This window comes from Mobula birostris, chromosome 9, assembly GCF_030028105.1.
Source record: "Mobula birostris isolate sMobBir1 chromosome 9, sMobBir1.hap1, whole genome shotgun sequence".
NCBI lineage: Eukaryota > Metazoa > Chordata > Chondrichthyes > Myliobatiformes > Myliobatidae > Mobula > Mobula birostris.
In genome coordinates, this window is record NC_092378.1 from 11,653,555 (window position 1) to 11,675,788 (window position 22,234).

The 22,234-nt window shown below is 40.6% G+C and overlaps 1 protein-coding gene across 1 annotated transcript in view; it reads left to right on the plus strand.

Moving 5' to 3' along the window:
* The first annotated feature begins 5,217 nt into the window (after positions 1–5,217).
* The window catches only part of slc6a15 (solute carrier family 6 member 15), a 48,799-nt gene continuing 31,782 nt past the window's right edge, over positions 5,218–22,234 (plus strand). Inside the window, exons 1-5 of the mRNA XM_072269328.1 lie at positions 5,218–5,277; positions 12,751–13,209; positions 14,463–14,620; positions 19,367–19,493; positions 21,147–21,328. Coding sequence (XP_072125429.1) covers positions 12,918–13,209; positions 14,463–14,620; positions 19,367–19,493; positions 21,147–21,328 — 759 coding nt within the window. The 5' untranslated portion in view covers positions 5,218–5,277; positions 12,751–12,917. The remainder of the gene's footprint in view (positions 5,278–12,750; positions 13,210–14,462; positions 14,621–19,366; positions 19,494–21,146; positions 21,329–22,234) is intronic.

The following is a 22,234-nucleotide window of genomic DNA, read 5'->3' on the forward strand; positions in this document are numbered from 1 at the left end:
GTCACTTCTATACATTACAGCCATCAGCAGAGATCCCGGCACAGATCCCCATGGAACACCACGAATTACAGACCTCCAGCTCGAATAAGTCCCTTTGACCACTATTCTCTGTCTTCTAGACAGTTCTGAATCCAAACGGCCAATTCGCCACGGGCCCATGCATCCTAATCTTCTGGACTAGCCTCCCATGAAGGACTTTGTCAAAGGCCTTACTAAAATCCATGTAGACAACAGTCACTGTTCTACCTTCAATAGTCTCTTGTCAAACAACTCCATTGAGTTGTTATGACATGACCTTCCCCGCACAAAACCATGCCAACTCTCCCTAATTTGGCTATGTGTATCCAAATGCTTATATATCCTATCCTAAGAATTTTCTCCAGCAATTTTCCTACAACTGACCTGAGACTCACCAGTCTATAGTTCCCAGGATTTTCCCTTGTTCCCTTCTTAAATAGAGGTACAACATTAGCCATTTTCCAGTCCTCCAGGACCTCGCCCGTGCCTAAAGAGGACACAAAGATACTGGTCAAGGCCCCAGCAATCACTTCTCTTGCCTCCTTTAATAACCTGGGGTAAATCCCATCAGGCCCTGGGGACTTATCCATCTTAATACTCATTAGGAGACCTGATGCTTCCTCCTCCTTGACCTCTAAATGCCTTCAAATATCTATGCACTCAGCAGTGATTTCCTGGTCCTCCATGTTTGTACATATCCCCTGTAACCTCATGAACTTTGTCTGGTTGTACAGATATCCTCCTTTGTGTGTAGGTCAGTGTTAGAATCCTGGGGGAGTTGATGGAAATATGGGGGAAATACAATAGGATTAATGATGGAGTAGTGTATATGGGCATGAAGGTTTGGCATGGACTTGAGCCAGAGGGTATTTATCTGGTATGACAAACATATGTTAATTGACATGGTACTTATTAAATATCTGAAAGAAAGACCAATTGGTAGGGAGCTGGAGAGTTTGGACACAGAATTCATGAATGATCTCGCTGACAAATTTCTATAGATATGTAGTGGAGAGTATATTGACTGGCTACATCACTGATTGGTATGGGAACACCATGCCTTTGAATGGAATAACCTACAAAACGTAGTGGATTCTGCCCAGTACATCACAGATAAAGCCCTCCCAACCATTGAGCACATCTACATGAAACACTGTCATTGGAAAGCAGCATCCATCATCAGAGATCTCCACCACCCAGGACGTGCTCTTTTCTCACTGCTGCCATCGGGTAGAAGGCACGAGAGCCTCAGGACTCACACCACCAGGTTGGAGAACAGTTACTATCCTTCAACCGTCAGGATCTTGAATAAAAGGGGATAACTATACTCGTTGCATCACTGAAATATTCCTGCAACCAATGATCTCACTTTAAGGACTCTTTATCTCATTATTTATTGCTATTTATTTATATTTGCATTTGCAGAGTTTGTTATCTTTTGCACTCTAATTGATATTTCATTGATCCTGTTATAGTTACTATTCTATAGATTTGTTGAGTATGCCGAGAAGAAAACAAATCTCAAGGTTGTACATGGTGACATATATATAGTTTGATAATAAAATTGACTTTGAACTTTGAACTTTGACTAGGGACTACAAATATCTTGTATCATGATAAAATATAGGTATCAATTGCTATTGTATCTGCAACAGTCGGACCTGAGGAAGGGTAAACACCACCAGCAGTGAAGTGATTAAAATTGAAGTTGTCAGACCAGAGATATTCTGAAGAATTGAATGTAAGGTTGAAGACTATGCAGACATGGGAGAAGAGAAGACCATGGCAGGATTGGAAATGAAAGAACAGAATTTTAAAATAGTGATGGCTTTTTACCCCCCACCCCCAGCAAAATGTTGAAGGTACTGAAAATCCTAAATAAAATCAGAAAATACTGGAATTAATGTATCTTTATAGCTTTGTTACTCAAATCAGTTTTTAGAGTTTACTTTTGTCCACCACTACATGATTGGAATTAATACCTTACACTCCTGGGGTGGTTAGTAACCCTGAATAACACGTGGACCTTTTCAGTTTTCTGCGAAAGATCAGACCACTTCTCTAGGTTGAAATTACTTGACAAAGAGAGCATTGGCAACAGTGCCTTAAAAGGGAGTGTATTCAAGTTGGCTGACCTTGTCAAAATCCTCTTTGCATCCATCAATTGAGACTGTGACATTGAAGTGTACAGTAGCGATGACTTTTCCTGCCTCAGTGAAATATGTGGTCCAGAGGATGTTAATTGCAGGGCCAGCTCTAGTAACAAATTAAACTTCTCTGAAACAACACAAACAAAATGCTGGATGGATTTTCCAGTCTCTGTAGAATCTCTTGTGTTTTTTAAACTTCTTTGAAGTTTTACAACTGAAATGGTGGATGCAGGTTTGACTTCAACATTTACGTGAAATTTGAATAACTACGTGAAGGTAGGGGCAACACACACAAAAAATGCTTGTGAACGCAGCAGGTCAGGCAGCATCTATAGGAAGAGGTACAGTCGATGTTTCGGGCCAGGACCCTTCGTCAGGATTAACTGAAAGAAGAGGTAGTAAGAAATTTGAAAGTGGAAGGGAGAGGGGGAGATCCGAAATGATAGGAGAAGACAGTTGGGGAGGCATGGATCTAAGAGCTGGAGAAGGGAGAGGATAATGGGACGGGAAGCCTGGGGAGAAAGAGAAGGGGGGAGGGGAGCCCGGAGGGTGGAGAGCAGGCAAGGAGTTATAGTGAGAGGGACAGAGGGAGAAAAAAGAGAGAGAGGAAAAAAGGGGGGGAATAAAAAAATATATTAATTAAATAAATAAGGGATGGGTGTGAAGGGGAGGAGGGGCATTAACAGAAGTTAGAGAAGTCAATGTTCATGCCGTCAGGTTGGAGGCTACCCAGACAGAATATAAGGTGTTGTTCCTCCAACCTGAGTGTAGCTTCATCTTTACAGTAGAGGAGGCCATGGATAGACATATCTGAATGGGAATGGGATGTGGAATTAAAATGTGTGGCCACTGGGAGATCTTGCTTTCTCTGGCGGACAGAGCATAGGTGTTCAGCGGAATGGTCTCCCAGCTTGCGTCGGGTCTCGCCAATATATAGAAGGCCACAGCGGGAGCACCAGACGCAGTATATCACCCCAGCCGACTCACAGCTGAAGTGTCATCTCACCTGGAAGGACTGTCTGGGGTCCTGAATGATGGTGAGGGAGGAAGTGTAAGGGCATATGTAGCACTTGTTCCGCTCATTTTAATTCCACGTCCCATTCCCATTCTGATATGTCTATCCACGGCCTCCTCTAGTGTCAAGATGAAGCCACACTCAGGTTGGAGGAACAGCACCTTATATTCTGTCTGGGTAGCCTCCAACCTGATGGCATGAATATTGACCTCTCTAATTTCTGTTAATGCCCCTCCTCCCATTCACACCCCATCCCTTATTTATTTATTTTATATATTTTTTATTTCCCCCCCCCTTTCTCTCTCTCTCTCTTTTTTCTCCCTCTGTCCCTCGCACTATAACTCCTTGCCTGCTCTCCACCCTCCTTGCTCCTCTCCCCCCTCTCTTTCTCCCCAGGCTTCCTGTCCCATGATCCTCTCCCTTCTCCAGCTCTTAGATCCACCCCTCCTCTCCTGTCTTCTCCTATCATTTCGGATCTCCCCCTCACAAAAAAGTGTTGCAGGTACTAGGGTAGATAGTGGAAACAGAAGAGAGGAAACTGTGGACTAGGTTAAGGCTGGGGCACTATGCGTTAAACAAAACATTGAAAATGATAGGTAAACACCAGACAGGATTGTGTGAGGACTGTCAGGAAGAGGAGTCAGTAGAACATGTAGTTCTGAGTTGCAGCAAGTATGGGATACAGAGAGAGATGATGATAATCAATCTAAGGGAATTGGGGGTGCAGGAATTCACATTAAAAGGGTTGCTGGGCATGGGTGGGAGAGCACAGGTCAGGGTATTTTTAGCTTTCTTAAGGGGTACAGGGTTTTTTTTATAGGATATGACAGATAAACAGGAATAGGGTGCTAGGATGGCCAAAGATGGGAGGATAAAGTATAGGTTAGGGTAAGTGTGTGTGTGTGTGTGTGTGTGTGTGTGTGTGTGTGTGTGTGTGTGTGTGTGTGTGTGTGTGTGTGTGTGTGTGTGTGTGTGTGTGTGAGAGAGAGAGATTGGGTGAAGGGATTTAGAATGCATGTCTATTGCACACTCCAGAGCAGAAGGTGGCAGTAATGCACCATTAAGCTGGGTGCCAACTGCCGCAAAACAAGACACAGACAGACAGACAGGATCTCCCCCCCCCCCACTTTCAAATCTCTTACCATCTCTTCTTTCAGTTAGTCCTGACGAAGGGTCTCGGTCCGAAACGTCGACTGTACCTCTTCCTAGAGATGCTGCCTGTCCTGCTGTGTTCACCAGCATTTTTGTGTGTGTTGCTTGAATTTCCAGCATCTGCAGATTTCCTCGTGTCTGCGAAGGTAAGGGCATGGAGGTCTGTGTTCCCGGTGCAAGTCACTGGCACTAGACAGTTTGCCATGGACTAGATGGGCCGAAGGGCTTGCTTTGGTGCTGCAGGGCATTTGTTCCAAAGTGCAGCTGTACCTATAGATCTTGCTGAATGGGTCCTCTTGGGCAGGCTTAAAGGTCTCGATGGACCCTGATTCATTTAGATTTCCTGTCAACTTTTCTCCTTAAATATTGACTTTAGTGAGTTTCCATTGGAGAATTTCCACTGTTCCTAATCTCTCATAACATTTCTCAGTGTGTTAGCAGCCGTCAATTTAAAGTTTGCAAATTTAGAATAAATTTTTGTTGAGATTAGCAAAATAGCTGAATTTTGATTTTCGAGGAAATGATTCCGACCTTATATTTTATTTAACGTTGCTGGATTAAGGTGGAAGCTGCTACAATCCAACTTTAAGCATGTAGCCAAATCGGAGGTAACCAGTCAACAGAATGGTTTAATCCAGATGCAGGAGTAATTCGATGCAACTGAGGGAATCTCTACTGAAAACCATTTGAAACAACCATAGGTTGTTTCATTTGACTTGTAGTCAATTTCAAGGCATTCCCCTTTAAATGAATGGTGAATGTTGATGACTGTCGTCACTCTGGGGGGGTTGGAGTTCAGTGAAGGTGTGGTTCAATGTTAGAAACAGTCGACCCTCTCATCAGTTGAACGCTCTTTCTTCAGCTCCGGAGCACCGTGAATCAGATCATTCAGCAGCGACCAGACACGCTCGTCATCTATTAAACAATTTTATTTTTGAAAAGGTATGATAAGACGTCTATTTTGAAGCCTTCGACTAAAAATCGCGTTCTGCTTTGGAAGGATCATGGTTATAATTTGAAATGGTTAATAAGTAGGTTGCATCCTGATTTAATGAGAGTGAAGTAAATGTAATCGAGTTTGTGTATTTGAATTTTTGAAGAAAATATTCATTTGTCATCGCACGAAGAGCCCGTTAGGTTTTTATGACATTCCTTTCAATGCGTTGCAGAATTTCGATTTATTGGGTACAGGGGAATAAACGATGTTTTTTCTCGCGGTGGGTGGTGGGAGAAACACAGGCCAGCGGAATCGCGTGTGCACTCGATGGTTTGCTAAAACGGGCGAGCAGTCGGGAGATTAGGTACCTTGGAGATGATTGTGTATGTTTGGAGTTGTATGCAAATTTATAGTGACGGCTCTGTTTAGTACTCAAATGCACAACAAATATTCACAAATGCTGTTATATACACACACACACACACACACACACACATGAATATGTACACATACACGAAAATATCGACGTACAGGGACAAACGCCATGCGCCCACAAATGCAAAAATATATCAACGCGTACACAAATACACCTGCAGACGCAAATACACCAATATGCATGCTGCAACACACCCTGGTGTCGTATTCCAACCATGTAAATAAACGCACAGAATTAAATTCACAGCCAAACATAACAGCATCAGATATATATATATATATATGAACAAAATGGACATATAAAAATACACAAAATAGATCTACATTGACAAACGGTAAATCACATTAACATACAAAGAAACACACATGCATATGTGGGCGGGTATAAACACAGGATCAGAAAGAGAGAGAGCGAATTATTTGCTCGATCGTGTAATCACGTTATCTGTTCATATATTCTGCGATGTATCTGTTCTGCACGGGCTGGATTTGACAAGTTACCTCCCAAGGTTATTCCAGTCCCTCCCACGATTAGCGCGACCCCCCACCCACCCCTTGCTCCCCTCAGACTGCCCGGACTACACTTGTCCAATGTGGCCGGCGATTTCTTCTGACTCTGTGGGGAATATCACCCTGTTCATGTCCCTTTGGTTTCTCGCGGACAGTCGCCGCGAGTCCGTGACGCGGTCCACCAGCCGCGATTATCTGTCTGTGCGGGATTTAAAGGTCCGACAATCCCCTGTCGAGGCTGAAGGTCTCAGACAGATTTCGGTGCGAGTGGAGGAGATCCGTGTGCACACAGGCAGCCTCGCAATTAGAGGTGGACCGGACTGCGGAGAGCAATACGCACCCCTCGCATAATTCAATTTTAAAAAAAATGATTTATGCTTGAGTGTGTCAGGCACGTGCCACGCGAATCTTTGCGGCGTGTCACGGCGTTTTGCCGCACATTTCGTTCCTGTTCCACGGGGCAGCCTGATACCGGTGGAAAGGATCTTTCCGCGCACTGCGGTAACAGGCTGTCCCTCTTCATGAGGGTTTGCACCGTCAGAACTATTGATCTGGTGGAGGCAGGCGCCGGTGTGGGTCCGTTTCGTCGCTCTCCGGAACTGCAGCAGATGCAAGAGAAGACATTGCATCTGAAAACAATGGCTTAACTTTCCTGACGTATGGACTTTGACCCTTGGCCGAGTAAGCGACGGGTAAATTTATCATTCCGTTGTCTGTCTGCTTCAAGCCGCAGCTAAACAATAGAATATTTGCAAGGTCTGATTCGGTTCTCAAATACTCCTCCGGTCCGGTGACTCAGCAGCAATCAGACTCGTGAGGCAGAATCCCAATTTATCCCTGCGGGAATATAGAAATTAAACCATTTGGCTAATTGGTGAAACAAGTTTGAAGGTCGAATGGTCGTTATTAACCTTTTTTTCTATTCGAAATTCCCAAACTCTGCAATCTGCCCAGTTTGCCCTAATAACCGGCGCCGTCATGATAACTAAATCTATTGAATACATTAGTTGCCTGCCGAATCTTTAGTGACTAAACATTTAAAATATTACCAATATAGAAATTTATGTTATTATGTTATGATCTGTAAGTAAATACTGTGATTCGTCAATGATGCGTGTTGTAAATTATACAAATAATTCTGCGTATGGTGCGGATCTGATATTTGTCCCATTAAGGAGTCAACAGAAGCCCACATCATTTAGGAAATAAGATTTATCTAAAAATTAAAGTCACTTGTATAGATCCAATGCTGGTGCAATTTTTGATACTGGAATCAGGGGAACTGTTATGAAATAAATTCAATATTTTTGAATATTTAAGTCTTTTAGTTTGCTTGGAGCAATGAGGGTGTTGTTTCTCAGAAGAAGTTCCAACTGGATTGACATACAGTTTATATAGAGTCTGTAGCAAAGAAATAGGTCACTTTCATACAATTCACAGTGCAGAATAATGTCAGTCAGACCTCTGTCTCACAGAAGCAACTAGTCCATTGTTCTCTGTTTCAGTATATGAGACTTACTTTTTGGGAAGATCATGTGAGATCATAGCAATTTGTTGCATTAAAAAGTCCTCATAAGTTCTTGCTGAATACTTTACCAATTATCTTAAATCTGAGTTATTTGATAACCAACCCTTCAGTCAACAGGAACTATTTCTATTCTTGATAGAAGCAGTATCCCAGACACTTTCCCCTAACATTCCATGTAATCTCTGCTTTATTTCTCTGCAGAGGGCTCTCTTACCACAATGAGAGAGTTCCCCTATATCCTTGTTAAAGCTTTGATATCATTCCCATGGTGTGAAGGCTTGGACTCTGCACAGTATTTCTACTGAGGCCTTACCAATGGTTTATCATTATGATACATTCCATGACTACTTAGAAAGTCAAAGATCCATAATATTTTTATTCTAACAGCCTCATCTCATGGCCTGCCTTTATCTAAGTATGTGAATCCAGGAGTGTCTCTGTATCTGGATCATATTTACAAGTACACCATTTGGAATGGGGTGTGCATCCAACAGGGGATATCCAAAGAAATTGAATGGGTTTGCAGAGGTCACCCGCCTTCGGTTGTTTCAGGCTAAAATTACCCCTTATTGGAAGACCTGTTCTACTTCAGTCTTCTCTACTGCATGCCATAAAATTATGTCAAAATAGTTAGAATCATAAATGTTTTAATGTGAGAGTTAGTACAGGGGTTCCCAATCTTTTTTATGCCATGGAACCTTACCATTAACCGAGGAGTCCATGGACCCCAGGTTGGGAACCCCTGGGTTAGTAGAACAACAATACCTGATCTTCACAGACTTTTTAAAACATGCATTTGCATTTCTCAAGGCTCTTACGAAGTAGCATAAAGCAGCTGAGTTCCTCCAACAGCTCATTTATGAGTCCAGATTCCAACATGGATAGTCTTTTGTGTCTCTAGATAACAAAGGAATATCAGTCTAAATTCTGTTAGAACATTGCATGCTCAGGAATACTGCTGCAAGAGTAAAAAAAATCTTCCAATTTTTTCAGTCTAAAGTCTTCTGTTAATTGACTCCCCATCCAACAGAAATGGTTTTTATGTATTTTGTGAGTTTTGTTTATGTCTCCCCTCTTGCTGTGAAAGGGGACACCCCTTTTTCCCTTTATTGGCGTCTCAAAATGTCGGGTGAACAATTAGTTTTTGTCGTACTGCGGATCATGGTCTTTACTGGGGGCTTTGCTGTTGCTTGCTTGGTGGGTGGAGGGGGCTGATGCTTTTTTGTGGAAGTGGGTGGGGGAGAGTCATTGCTTTGGGCTGCTTGTGTGTGGGAGGGGGAAGCAGGGGTCTTTGGGGTTCCAGTATTTTAACTGTCACTCATTCTTTGGGGCACTCTTCTGTTTTCATGGATGTCTGCAAAGAAAAGGAATTTCAGTATGTATATTGCATATATTTCTCCTTTAAGTGGAGCTATTAAGCTATTAACCTTAGTAAAACTCCTCCAAAGGTTGAATCTCTATCAAATCATCTTGATCATCTCCAATAATTTCATTCTGAGCCTGTGGGAGAGATATTTGCCTTTCGTTGATGGCTCTAAATATATACTATACCATTTACAATACCTCTTTACATTGAGCTACAGTAATATCAGCAGACCTGAATATGGAGACTTGAGTGCAACCAACAGCTAATAATCGCACACGTTTAATAACAGAGGCAGAAAATAATTTTTACTGTTTCAAGTGTTCTAAACCTGAAAGGAAAGAGTGATAAACATCATGTAAATGCATATTTTACATGTTTGGTAGTGTGGTTGAAATGGATTGATGGTAATTCTTGATTAAAATAAGTAACTTTGGTTGTATTTGCTTCTGTGAGGTCTCAGTGTCTTCCCATTATCTCTTTCCTAAAGCACTCTTAAATAATTTTCTGCTACAAACATCCTGTCCTAAAGAGGAGAGGAGTAATTTCCCACCAAGTAAAACACAGGAACAAAGGGACACCGTTAGAATTTATTTATTTCGAGATAAGTGCAGAATAGGCTCTTTGGGCCCTTTGTGCGGGATCGGAGGCAACCCCTGATTTTAACCCTAGTTTAATCACGCGACGGTTTACAATGACGAATTAACCTACCAACCGCTACACCTTTGGAGCATGGGAGGAGACTGGGGGCATCTAGTGGAAACCCGTAAGTTCTACAGGGCGAACATACAAACTGTTTACATAAGACACTGCGACGGAACTCTGAACTCTGACGCCCTCAGCTCTAATAGAGTCATCCTAACTGCTATGCTACCGTGGCACTCTAAGGTTGGGTACATTGATCACAAAACACCATTTTATTAGCCAGTGGAGTTCCCTGTCTCAATTCCACAAACTCTGCCACATATGGATTAAGGGAATAACCGCTGAGGAGAACACCATACTCAGTTCAAGTGATCTCACTACTACTCCCGTGCCACATATTCATTATTCTAGTACTTCTCAAAGGGGCATCTATTTCACTCTCTAACCATGTCAAGTTGGTCTACATTTAGGCTTTTTACAAAGTCTTAATATTGACTAACATTAGCCCTGGCTGAAAATAAATGTCAATATCAAGCATGAGTTCAAGTGAAGATATCACCGTGAAATTTATATGAACTCAGGTTGTTATCTATAATTTTGAACAGGCAAGTTATGTTTCAGTTAAACTAAGTTCATAACAGATAAGGAGAGGTCATTTGACTGAATGCAAATCCTTCCATCTCTGTATGTTGTGAAAGTTTTAACTAATTTTGCTGAACTTAGTAAAAAAAACACTTCTAATCAACCCCAGCAAGCTAACAGGGCAAATATACAGAGATCATACTTTGGACAATATGGGTAGGTACAGCTCAAATGGGAAACCCTTTTACATTTTTTCAGAAGCCCAAGACAAAATTATGAACGCTGCCAATAAAATGGAAAATTTTGTCGTTAGCAAAATTAATTCTTTTTATGCTTCAATAAAAGATCACCATGTTGGAAAATTTACATTTATTTTGAAAATAAAATGAGCCCTGAGCCAATAGTCTGGTCCTGGACTTATTTCCTGGCATAATTTACATATTACTATTTAATTATTTATTTTTTTTATCAGTATTTAATTATTTAAGGTGCAACTGTAACCAAAACCAATTTCCTTCAGGATCAATAAAGTATGAATATGACTATTTGTATTTCCTTGGGGAAAGTGTATCTTCAATACCACAGAGATTGCTTAGACCATATCTTGCTAATGTTGCAAAAATTGATGTTAGTAACTTAACAATAGATCATAGAATGTATAATATAGAGTAGTACAGCACAGGAACAGGCCCTTCAGCCCATTATACTGTACTGAATGAATAAAATGAGTAATCAAATGCACAAGTAACCTTATCCATTCTGCCAACACAATGTCCGTTTTCTATTTGTGCACATTATTCTTGAAGACCTCTATCGTACTGAGCTCCATCACCACCAGTCAGAACATTCCTGGCACCCAGCAGCCTCTGTGTGTAAAAAAATAATTTGCCCTACACATCTGCTTTGAACTCCCCCCCCCCCCCCTTATCTTAAAGGCTTCCCCTCTCGGATTGGACATTTCAACTCTGGATAAAAGTATACTGGCAGTCTACTCTATCTGTGAATCTCAAAATTTTATAAACCTCCCCTCACTCTCTTGCGACTCTGAAGAAAGCAACCTAAGTTTATCCATCCATTTATTAGGAACCTTGTTACTTCGTCCCTTTGAAAAAGTCTTTGACATAGTGGAATTATCCCATCCTTCAGATGCTAAGTGAAACAAGTCTTGTACATAACTTGTAAAAGGAATTTATTTATAAATATTGTAGTTCACTGAGTTAGCAAGTTCTATTTTGTTTTGTAACTTTGAGGTAATTTGCCCAGAATTTTCTACGCCTGCAGTTTTCTACGCCTGTAAGTTTTTTGACTGCAACAACTAATTCTGATGCTTATCTTTCCATACAGTTCCTAAGCAGAAATTATTGAGAAATGATCATAATTTTACCCCCACACCACAGCTGTGCTATCTTATTGTGCAAGCAAAACAATGTCCTTTATTTAGATTGTTCCAAAATATCTGTTTTATTTGTTTTCCTGAGGTTGCCTTGATCAGACTTTTTTTTCAGGTAAATACAGTTGATATTTATGAGAAGAACAGAAACCTCTTCTCCATAAAATAGGCAACCAATACTCACCCTCATTTTATCAATATTAAACTTTTCGAATGTTCCTTATAATCAGAATTTGATCACTTGCACACTAAATTGAATGCGAATTTCTGTGACCCATGTCATTCTAGATGTTTACATCTATCAGGAATATCTGTTCAGGGACAGCTTCTTCCCCTCTGCCGTCAGATTTCTGAATGGACATTGAACCCACCAACACTATCTTACTGCTTTTTTGCACTACTTATATATTTTTAAAAAGTTAAATTAAATATATACTTACTGTAATACAGTTTTTATTATGTATTGCAATGTACTGCTATGCAAAAACAACACATATCAGGACATATTAAACCTGATTCTGATTCTATGATAAATGCAGCTGGTCACTAATTGGTGATATATTTATTTTGTGGAGATTATCCTCTTATATCAATAAACTTAGATAACTCAAAATGAGTAATGGGACGGAATGTGAATTTTCCATTTTTTGCCTGCTTTTCTCCAGTCTGCCATTTGGAATGGAGCTTTCAGTAGTCCTTCTGGGGTTCATGATTTTTGCCAAATTATAAGCTGCCTTTATAGTCATGTTTCATGAATGCTTTTGGTCCATTGCCATAAGTTATTTTCCTCTGCCTTTGCCCCTTAGCTCAACTTCAGTTTACCATCTTGAATATCTGAAAAGAAGTGGTGGGGAAGAAATGTTCACTGTTTTTACTTTGCAGCTAATTTCATGAATACTAATAACAACAATAATAATAATAGGAATTAATTATATATAAAATGATACACCTTGAAAATATTAGTGCAACTACAGCCTCAAATTTTGCTGTTCTGACGAGCAAAATTAAATGCTCTTTCCCAACAGATTTGAAGCATAGAATATTTCATCAGACTCACTGCAGATTCACCAGAGACCTCCAGTAATTTGTTGGTTGGGCTCCTCCCTTACCTGCCTGACATTGAGTTACTCGTGGCTGGAAGTTTTGCTGGACATTTGTAGAGCGTTACAGAATTTGCAGCCCGGTTTTTCCAATGCCTAAAAATAGCAAAGTTGCAAAGAGGGAACTGGATGAAGATGTCACAGAGTCTGTCAAAGATCTTCTTTCGAATGAGGATATGAATGATAACCAGTTTAAAAAGAGTGCGTTATATGTAGATGATTCGCCTGCTGACAAAGATGTGGACATTGAAGAAGGATTTGATACTGATGATGAAAGGCCTGCCTGGAGTAATAAACTTCAGTACATTCTGGCACAAGTTGGATTCTCTGTTGGTTTAGGCAACGTATGGAGGTTTCCATACTTATGTCAGAAAAATGGTGGAGGTAAGGACACACTGTGGTCATGACCACGATCTGTTATAGCTAATCAACCGTAATGTTAATAAAATTCTTAAAGGAGGCAAGGTTAGATTTAAGATGCTGAGATACATCCTAGGATGTGCTGGGACACATCATCAGTGACTTAACCTTGAGTCATCAGATATTTTGGGTCTTTCAATATCAGACATTATCACCCAGGCAACCCAGTCAGGACTGATCAGTCTCTGGATTGTGTCCCAGCAGCACCGGCCCATGGGTCACACCTCTTGATCCGTGACCATCTGGAGGCTCGCTCAGCAGTCTCTGTGACAGTCCTGATGGCTCTTTTTCTTTGTAGCCCCCATAAGGCCAAGGAGAGAGTGGGTTCTGCAGAGCGAGCAGTCACAAAACCTCTATACCCCACATCGATAGGCTCCCATCATGCCCTCCACCTCTGTCTCTCACACTGCTCTATCAGCTCCTGGTATTTGACTTTCTTACACTCAAAAGCCCCCTCACTCCAGTCTTCCCAAGGAACTGCCTGTTCTACCATTACCACGGTTTCTGACAGAATGACCATGTCAGGCCTCAGGGATGAGGAAGTCAGGGTACTTATAGTTTCTTGCCAAAATTGACTTTCAGTTGCCAGTCAGATGCCATGGTGAGCAACCCTGACTGCTGGTGCTCTGGGCTGAAAAATAAGTTTCAAAACTTTACAATTACCAGCATCGCTTTGTTTTACATTTAGAATTATTTTTTTTCCTTATAATTGGCTGGTTTCTTAATAATTTGGAGAATCACTATCAGCTTTTCATGTTCATAATTATTATTGGATAATTTAATAGAATCAATTCATGTATTGTCTGATTTTTGTGTTTTACGTTAATTCCTAATGCTAATAAGTTCATCATGGACCTCACATCCAATAGACAGGCATACCATTCATTGTGATTTGATTTCTCTGCATTGCACCCTGAGACTTATTTGCACATTCACGAATTGTTACGCACATAATTAAGGGGATTCATGTCACATTAAATAGCAGTGCATTAAATTCAATTATTTTTAATGAGGAAAATGTGGAGTAAAGTATTTAGTCCTAACTGAATAAATCTCAGTCAATTTGAACAGAATATCTGAAATTTAATGAATTGGCATCGATACATTTCATGAATAAATCTGTCATTCTTTGGAAGTTGGATAAAAATGTCCGCTAAATCTGACCTGCAATAATGATGCCAACAGTAGGTTTTCAAATCTACATTGTCTTTCCGCAGGTGCCTACCTCGTGCCATATTTGATTTTGCTCCTTGTTATTGGCATCCCTCTCTTTTTCCTGGAACTTGCGGTGGGCCAGAGAATCAGGCGAGGCAGTATCGGTGTGTGGAACTACATCAGCCCAAGACTGGGTGGAATAGGATTTTCCAGCTGTGTTGTATGTTGAATCTTTCAAAAACTGCTGTTTCTTTTCTATGCAAATTCTTGAAGCGTGTGTTAACAATGCCTGGGGAAATCTTTCTAACCCCCCCCCATTTATGTAAATAGACAGAAGTTCTTTCTTCACGATCCAATCGTGAGCATTCGCAAATGAAAGGAGCGATTAACACCACGATATTTTAAACCATTCTAGCATATTATTGAAGTATTCAGCAGTACGTGTAAGTCAAAACACAGCTTCATTCTTTCATGGCTTCTCTCCTCTGAGCTTGTTAGATGAAACAATAATGTTCATAGTTGCTCACAATTACGGATCATTCTAAACAGTAATTGAAGCCACTTTGTGCATTTATTAGCTTTGCAAGCTCTAGTCTGGCAATCAGATCATTGTACAAAGTGGTAGAAGCAATTTCTTATGGTTATTTAGGGTCAGGTCACTGGAAATGCTGGTTTGCAATCTTTGGCCTTCCGACATAAATTATTCAAATGGTAAAAGCAAATTGCTGTAAAGAAGTAGCAGCCGGAAATAATACTGTCTCAGGAAGCAACATTTTTGAGTCTTGCTCTTCCAGAAATGAAATGTAAAATACAATAAAAATATGAGTACACTGATGAAACTGCCCAAAAGTAAAACCATGGTTTACGGTTTAAGTCTAAGGCTTCTTCAGCAATATTTCTACCAACATTGACCCCCATTAACAATATATGTAGGCAATTTGGTAAAGTACCATAATTCCATACAAATTATTATGAAATATGCCCTGCGTTGTTTTGCTAGTTTACTATTTGAATACGGGAAAAACCTTGACACAATATACAAATCAAAAAGATTGTTCTGTGAAACAAAGCTTACTGGGACCAAGCACTGCACCACACATTTCAATCATAGTTTCAACCATATAGTTATAAACAGGACAGAGGGTATTTAATAGCAGCTAGTAACAGGCGATAACAAGTAAGCAGTGTGGTGATACGTCTCGACCAAAGGAGGAGAAAGGCACTCCTTCCCTCCACTAGGTCACCCTGGACAAGGTGTAGCACCTGCTTAGCTCCCCCACCTCCGACCAGGGTCACATGAAGACACGGGAGCAGGTGGTGGATGGTCGTACGAGCAGTGGGTGCATATCACAAGTCCTGGTTATGTGACCACTGACGCCAGGCAGACAGTCTCTGAAGAGTATTGATAATGGCTGGGGTCACCAAGACACTGCCCAGAAGAAGGCAATGGCAAACCACTACTGTGGAAAAAATTGCCAAGAATTCTTCTTGGCATGGCACATAATAATGATGAAGAACAAGTAAACAAATACAATTACACTTCCTCTTCAATTCTTCCCAGAACCTCAAGACACTATTTAATTTCACTCTTTAATCCTCTAGGACTGGGAGGAGTCCTTTACTTCCCACACTTTTAGTTAAGGGAGAACACAGGAGAATGGGGTTGAGGGGAATAATAGATCGGCCATAGAATGGTGCAGCAGACTCAATGGGCCAATTGGCCTAATTCTGCTCCTATGTCTCATGGTCTGTTCAGTTTACCAGGATTGTTACACAACAGGATCAGAAACTAATCCAAATTTGGCATAGTCTGTGATTTATTCTATGGGCAAGCTGTTAATGGCAATTTAAGGCACCTCTGTCACTCCACTGAATGAACCATCACTGGCTGGCTATTTGTAGTCTACCAAACGTATATGAGAAATGTAGGAAGTTAACAATAATTCTCACATTGTCTTGCTTCCACATGTTTATTTTAAAACCATAGTTTTTCAAGACTTTATTCTTTCCATCTGACGTACATACTGGTTCCCAGACCTGCCAATTTGTAGCTTCAAGCTGAAACTTGCAATCTTGCTAATGGCCCCATTGGCACGGAGCATGTGAAGCCCAGGGAACTGATCTGACAGCCCTGCGTCTCTCAGCCGCTGGTGTAGCCACATTCCCTAGTTGAAATCAGCACTGAGAATTGATGCTCCAGTATGTCCCACCTAATGACCTGCAGTGGTGCCCTCTCCCTGCTTCTAATCCAACGAGGAGCAGATTGACAAGGGCATGTACAGCATTTCTATATGGACAGTGCTTTAAAGAATTTCAGGCTGAGTTCCAAGTCACATGTGGGAACATGGTGAAAAGCAGGGGCAAGTTACTACAGGTTGTTTTGTTGGCACCTAATTGATATTTTATAGCACATATTCTTCTTAGACAATCCATTCTACTCATGGGTAGTTTTCTTCCACATCACTTCAGTGGCAGATGAGTCCAAAATGGGTCTCTTAGACCACCACAGGTGGGTGGGCCTGCAGATTCTGTGTCTGATAATGTAATTCCAGTAAATATCCTAAGCTTATGCTTTGCACTGAAATAATATCACCATAAACCTCCCATTCCACTCATATCTAGGACACACTCCACTTCTAGCAGGTCTTGTAGCCACAAACAGGAGAACATCTGCAGATACAGGAAATCCAAGGCAACGCACACAAAATGCTGGAGAGGACTTCGTGAGTGCTGACAAAGGGTCTCAGCCCCAAACGTCGACGGTTTATTCCTTTCCATAGATGCTGCCTGACCTGCTGAGTTCCTCCAACATTTTGTGTGAGGTCCTGGAGCCATCTTGTTCATACTCCAGTTCCCACCTTTGGAGACCCAGTGGATGGAGGAGCACCAATTGTATTTTTTGGGATGACAAGCTCAGAATGTGTATTTCCTGAATATGCTGGAGAAGTTAATCGATGCTGCTTTCTTAACCTGTGTTAAACAAATTCCCAGCCTCCATGCCAGTCAGATTTTCCAGTTAATCAGCTGGGGAATTTGGTGGGGAGAGAATATCAAGTAATTAGATGTATCAGGGAGCCCCAGGCCAGTGGTGTGGGCAGGATGAATCTAAATACTGGGTACTAAATGAAACATGCCAATGGCCTCTGATGTCACAAAAGCCACATCAGAGAAGGTAATGGAGTCAGCAGATCATTGGGTACAACTACACAAGAGGCAAAATTTGTAACTTTGACTGTTATTTCATGGACCCAGCTTCTTTTTTGCCTTCTTTTTACTTGTTAGAATTTGTGACGTAAAGAATTGACACCCCTTCAAACAAGACTATAAAATTAATAATTGGAGATTAATTCTCCTGAAATTTGCATCTCCTGAAATCAATCAGAAATTACCCTTGGTGATTTTTGAAGTTCAGAAAGATTGTTAAAGTTCAGAAATCATTTTTAAGAATGAAGCAGAAATTTGCTCAGAACAGGAAGTATGATAAATGTGCCCCCAAATACAGTACATAGTAATGCAAGAAAACAGCTTGCTTTTGAAGTAGTATTGGTACTTATATCTGTTAATTGCTCCTCATGTATAATGTGCACAATGCCTTCCATGTTGGCACATTTCTTTTTGACTTTCACGTGGTCAATTACTTTCAAATCTTCAAAAATTCATAGTAAGTTTATTATCAAAGTACATACAGTATATGTCACTAGATACTATCCGGAGATTCATTTTTGTTTGAGCATTCACGGTAAATACAAAGAAACACAATAGAATCAATAGAAAAAACTACACGAGCACAATATACGTGCACAAGTCAAAAATGTACAAGTACAAAAAATGGATTACATTGTTTAGTAGATAAATAAGTCAGAAATAATATTGAGAACATGAGTTGTAGAGAACATGAATTCTGTACTTGATTAGATTGTTGCATTTTAAATCGATGCAGTTTTACTAAAAACACAACATTTTTTATTATGATTGTAATAAAAGATCACTCCCATTTAAAGTAGATTTTCTTCTTTAATAACTAATCATTAATTAAACAATGTAGTTTTATTTAATGCTTTTGCACCAACATACTGTAGTGGGTAATCTCCCAATGATTTATGGTGAAGTCTTAAAGACAAACTTCACAGAGAAAAAAAATGCTGTAGGATACTGGCAAACTATAGAATATTTAGTCATAAGCTTAACTTCTGAACTTCAAATTAACAAGCGCTAAGTCCTCAGCAAAGGAAATATGATGTGAATACATTACACGTTTGCAAACTACTCTCTCTCTACTGCCCGTTATGCTGCTGGCATTTAGGGCAGCAATGAAGGTCCTCCATCTCTGGTGGTGTTCAGGACTTCCTTCATCGTGTCAGTAGCTTCCTCTCAGTTTTCACGACTGTCAGTCATGCAAGTCCCAGGTGGAGACTCAGGAATACCGTCACACTCAGATGTAGAAGGATCCTTCACTGCGGTTTCTGCCACAATGTTGTTTTACCATTCAGAGTTGTTAGCCCTGACAACTTGGAGGATCGATGGACCACACTTAATCTGGCTTCTACCCTTTGACTTGATTGGCATGGTTAACCCTACCAAGTTCATAACATAATTTGCAGGTTAAAAATTTTATTATTTCTCATCCACCTTGGCTGAACAGAGGAGCACCTTTAGTAATAGACTAAGACAACTGCCTGTTATATGAGGTCATTCTTAGCCGCAGTCATTAGGCTCTATAGTGAGTCAACCTTTAGTTGAGAAAGTGATGACGTCCTCCCTCTCCTGTTAGACTGAGGTAAGTTATTTTATATTCCTTCTACTTCTCATATTTATATCTGTGCACTTGTAATGCTACTGTGACAGTGTAATTTCCTTTGGAATCAATAAAGTATCTATGTATCTAACTATCTATGAAGCCTGTAGTATGGCATCATATATTTAATCCAAGAAAAGCAATGTGAAATATATCTTTTGTTTATTTTAGGTGTGCTTCTTTGTAGCTCTTTACTACAATGTTATTATTGGTTGGAGCTTATTTTATTTCTCCAAGTCCTTCCAGCACCCACTGCCCTGGGATCAGTGCCCCTTGGAAAAGAATGGGACCCAGACCTGTGAGTATACAACGATGTTGTGCACATGTAAAATAAAATTCAAAAATACTGGAAATACTCAGCAGGTCAGGCTGAATCTGTGGGAAGAGAAGCAGAGTCAATGTTTCAGATCAGAGGCCCTTCGCCAGAGCTGAAAATTAAATATCAGAAGTTTGTAAAGCTGCAGGAAGAATGGCAGAGGGATGTCTCTTAGAGACTAAAACCAGGCTGACCAGGGGCATAAGGTTATCTGGTCAGTGAGTATATGGGAATAGCTAGAGGGGAAGAACATAGACAAAAGAATATGGGGGTTGCAAAGTGCAGGGTAAGGGGACTACCTCAGCAGGTCAGACTGGACACAGTCTCCACTCCAGAGAGAAGCAAAGGAAGGAAATGTGAAACACGCTGGGCTAAAATTGCAAATATATGACTGATGTAGACCAAGAAATAAAGTTAGCGGAAGTTGAAGAATTCACTGGAGAGACACAGAACCGTAGATGTTGGAATCTGGAGCAACAAGTAACCTGCTGTGTGAAGTTGTCTCTGTGGAAGGAAAGGAATGGTCGATATTTCAGTCAAAACCCAGCACCAGAATGGTTTTGACCTGGACTGTTGACACTTTCTTTCCTCCCAATGATACTGCTTCATCCACTGAGTCCTTCCAGCAGGTTGTTTGTTGTTGCGGAATCTAATATTGATTCCAGAAGGCTGCATTGTATCCAGGTGGAAGATGAAGTGTTGTTCCTCAAGCTTATATTGGCTCTCACAATGACGGTAGAGAGGTCACAGACTGATAGATCAGAGTAGGAACGGGACCCTTGACCTTCCACCTCGTTCCTTCCAGTGTCCAGGGGCCAGGCAGTGTTTTCAGGTGAAGCAGGAGATTCACTTACACATTTACCAGTGCCCATTGGTGGTATGGTAGTGTAGTGGTTAGCATAACGCTTTACATTACCAGCGACCTAGGTTCAATTCCCACTGCTGTCTGAAAGGAGCTTGTATTTCTCCCTGTGACTGCGTGGGTGTACTGGTGGGTTAGTTAATTGGTTATTGTAATGTTGTCCTGTGATTAGATCAGGAGATTGCTGGGTGGTGTGGCTCGAGGCTCCAGAAGGGCCTATTCCGCGCTGTATCTCAGTAAGCAAATTAAACTACCAATGTTGTGGGCTGCATTTACTGCTCACAATGTGGACTCTTCTACATGGGAGAAATCAATGCAGATTGAGATAGGAGCTTCCATGTTGAGTGTACCAGGTGAACCAGAGCTTCCATTGTCTGCCATTTTAACTCCTCATCCCACTCTCAATTGTCTATGGCCTCCTGTAATGTTCTCAACTCAAACTACTCCCCTTCACGCACTGAGCAGAACACCTTGTTTACAGATTATCCCCATGGTTACCCAGAGTTTTACACCAAGAGACAAACACTCTCACCCTTCCTGCAGCTTTATAAGCTTGTTTTGAGTCCTTTTTAGATCTGATGAACGGTCCCTCACCTGAAATGTTGGTTATTTCACTTACCACAGATGCAACCTGGCCTCCTGATTTCTTTGAGAATTTTCTTCTTTTGTTTTAGAGTGTCAGCATTTGCAATCTTTTTGATTCATCCTATGCCTATGACTCACATATTGCACTCAGTGATGGAAGTAAAGTGATGTCCTTCTGTTTGTCTCAGTTGTTGTTCCTGAATGTGAAAAGAGTTCCGCCACAACCTACTTTTGGTACAGAGAAGCGCTGGACATATCTGACTCCATTTCTGAGAGTGAGGGCCTGAACTGGAAGATGAGTATTTGCCTATTCATCGCTTGGTTTATGGTGTGTCTTGCCATGATCAAAGGCATTCAATCTTCTGGAAAGGTTGGTGGTTTTGTTATCATTACCTGTCACGAATATCTTTAGTAAGGTCATTATCTTTAATTTTGGCTGTTTTACAGTTAGCCAACATACTTATTTTCTAAACACATTTTTAAATATGAATGATAATGTGTATTTGTTATCAAGCAGAAGGGAAGAGTTTGAATAGTGTATGTGGAGTGAGAGCTCATTCAACCGATGTCAAATCAAAGGATTACATTCGTTGTGCTCTTTGTTCTATCTGTTAAATACATTATTTAGTCTGGAAATTGGATGATCACAGCCCTTAAAAGGTAGCAATACAAGCTTTCAGCAATAAAATGAAGTGGATTCAAAACTGATTGCCAACCTGTTTAAGTGTCCCTGTTTGTTATCACTGTTTCTTAAATTATATACCGTCAACTTAAAAGATTTATTTAACCACTATCTTTATCGATAAATACATCACGAAGTAACATTAATGTCTTCTGATATTGCTCTGAAATTCATGTCATAAAGTCAGTGGAATGAATTTCAGAGGCAGGGTACATTGCAGTGGACAACACATTTTTTCAAAAGTGCTGCTTCCTCAGGATTTCTTTTTGTTTAGGATAGACCGCTAGAAGCTGAACACAAATATAATTGCAGACTACTTGTATCATGTAGGAACTTAGAGAAACAAAAATGTAGCTTTTATTGAATACAATATGTTTAATTGCAAAACAGCGCTGACGGTTTGCAATTGTTCAACTAAGCTAAAAATGCTTTGGTGATAAATTTTGCTTAAGAGTCCAGTTGCCCTGATTCCGTTTCTCCAAGACCACAATGTCCTGGTGAAACCTTTCACCATGCTCGTCACTGACAGGGCTAAGATTTGCAGGGAAGAAGTCTAAATGGGAATGCAAAAAATGAATCTTTAGTGACATGTTG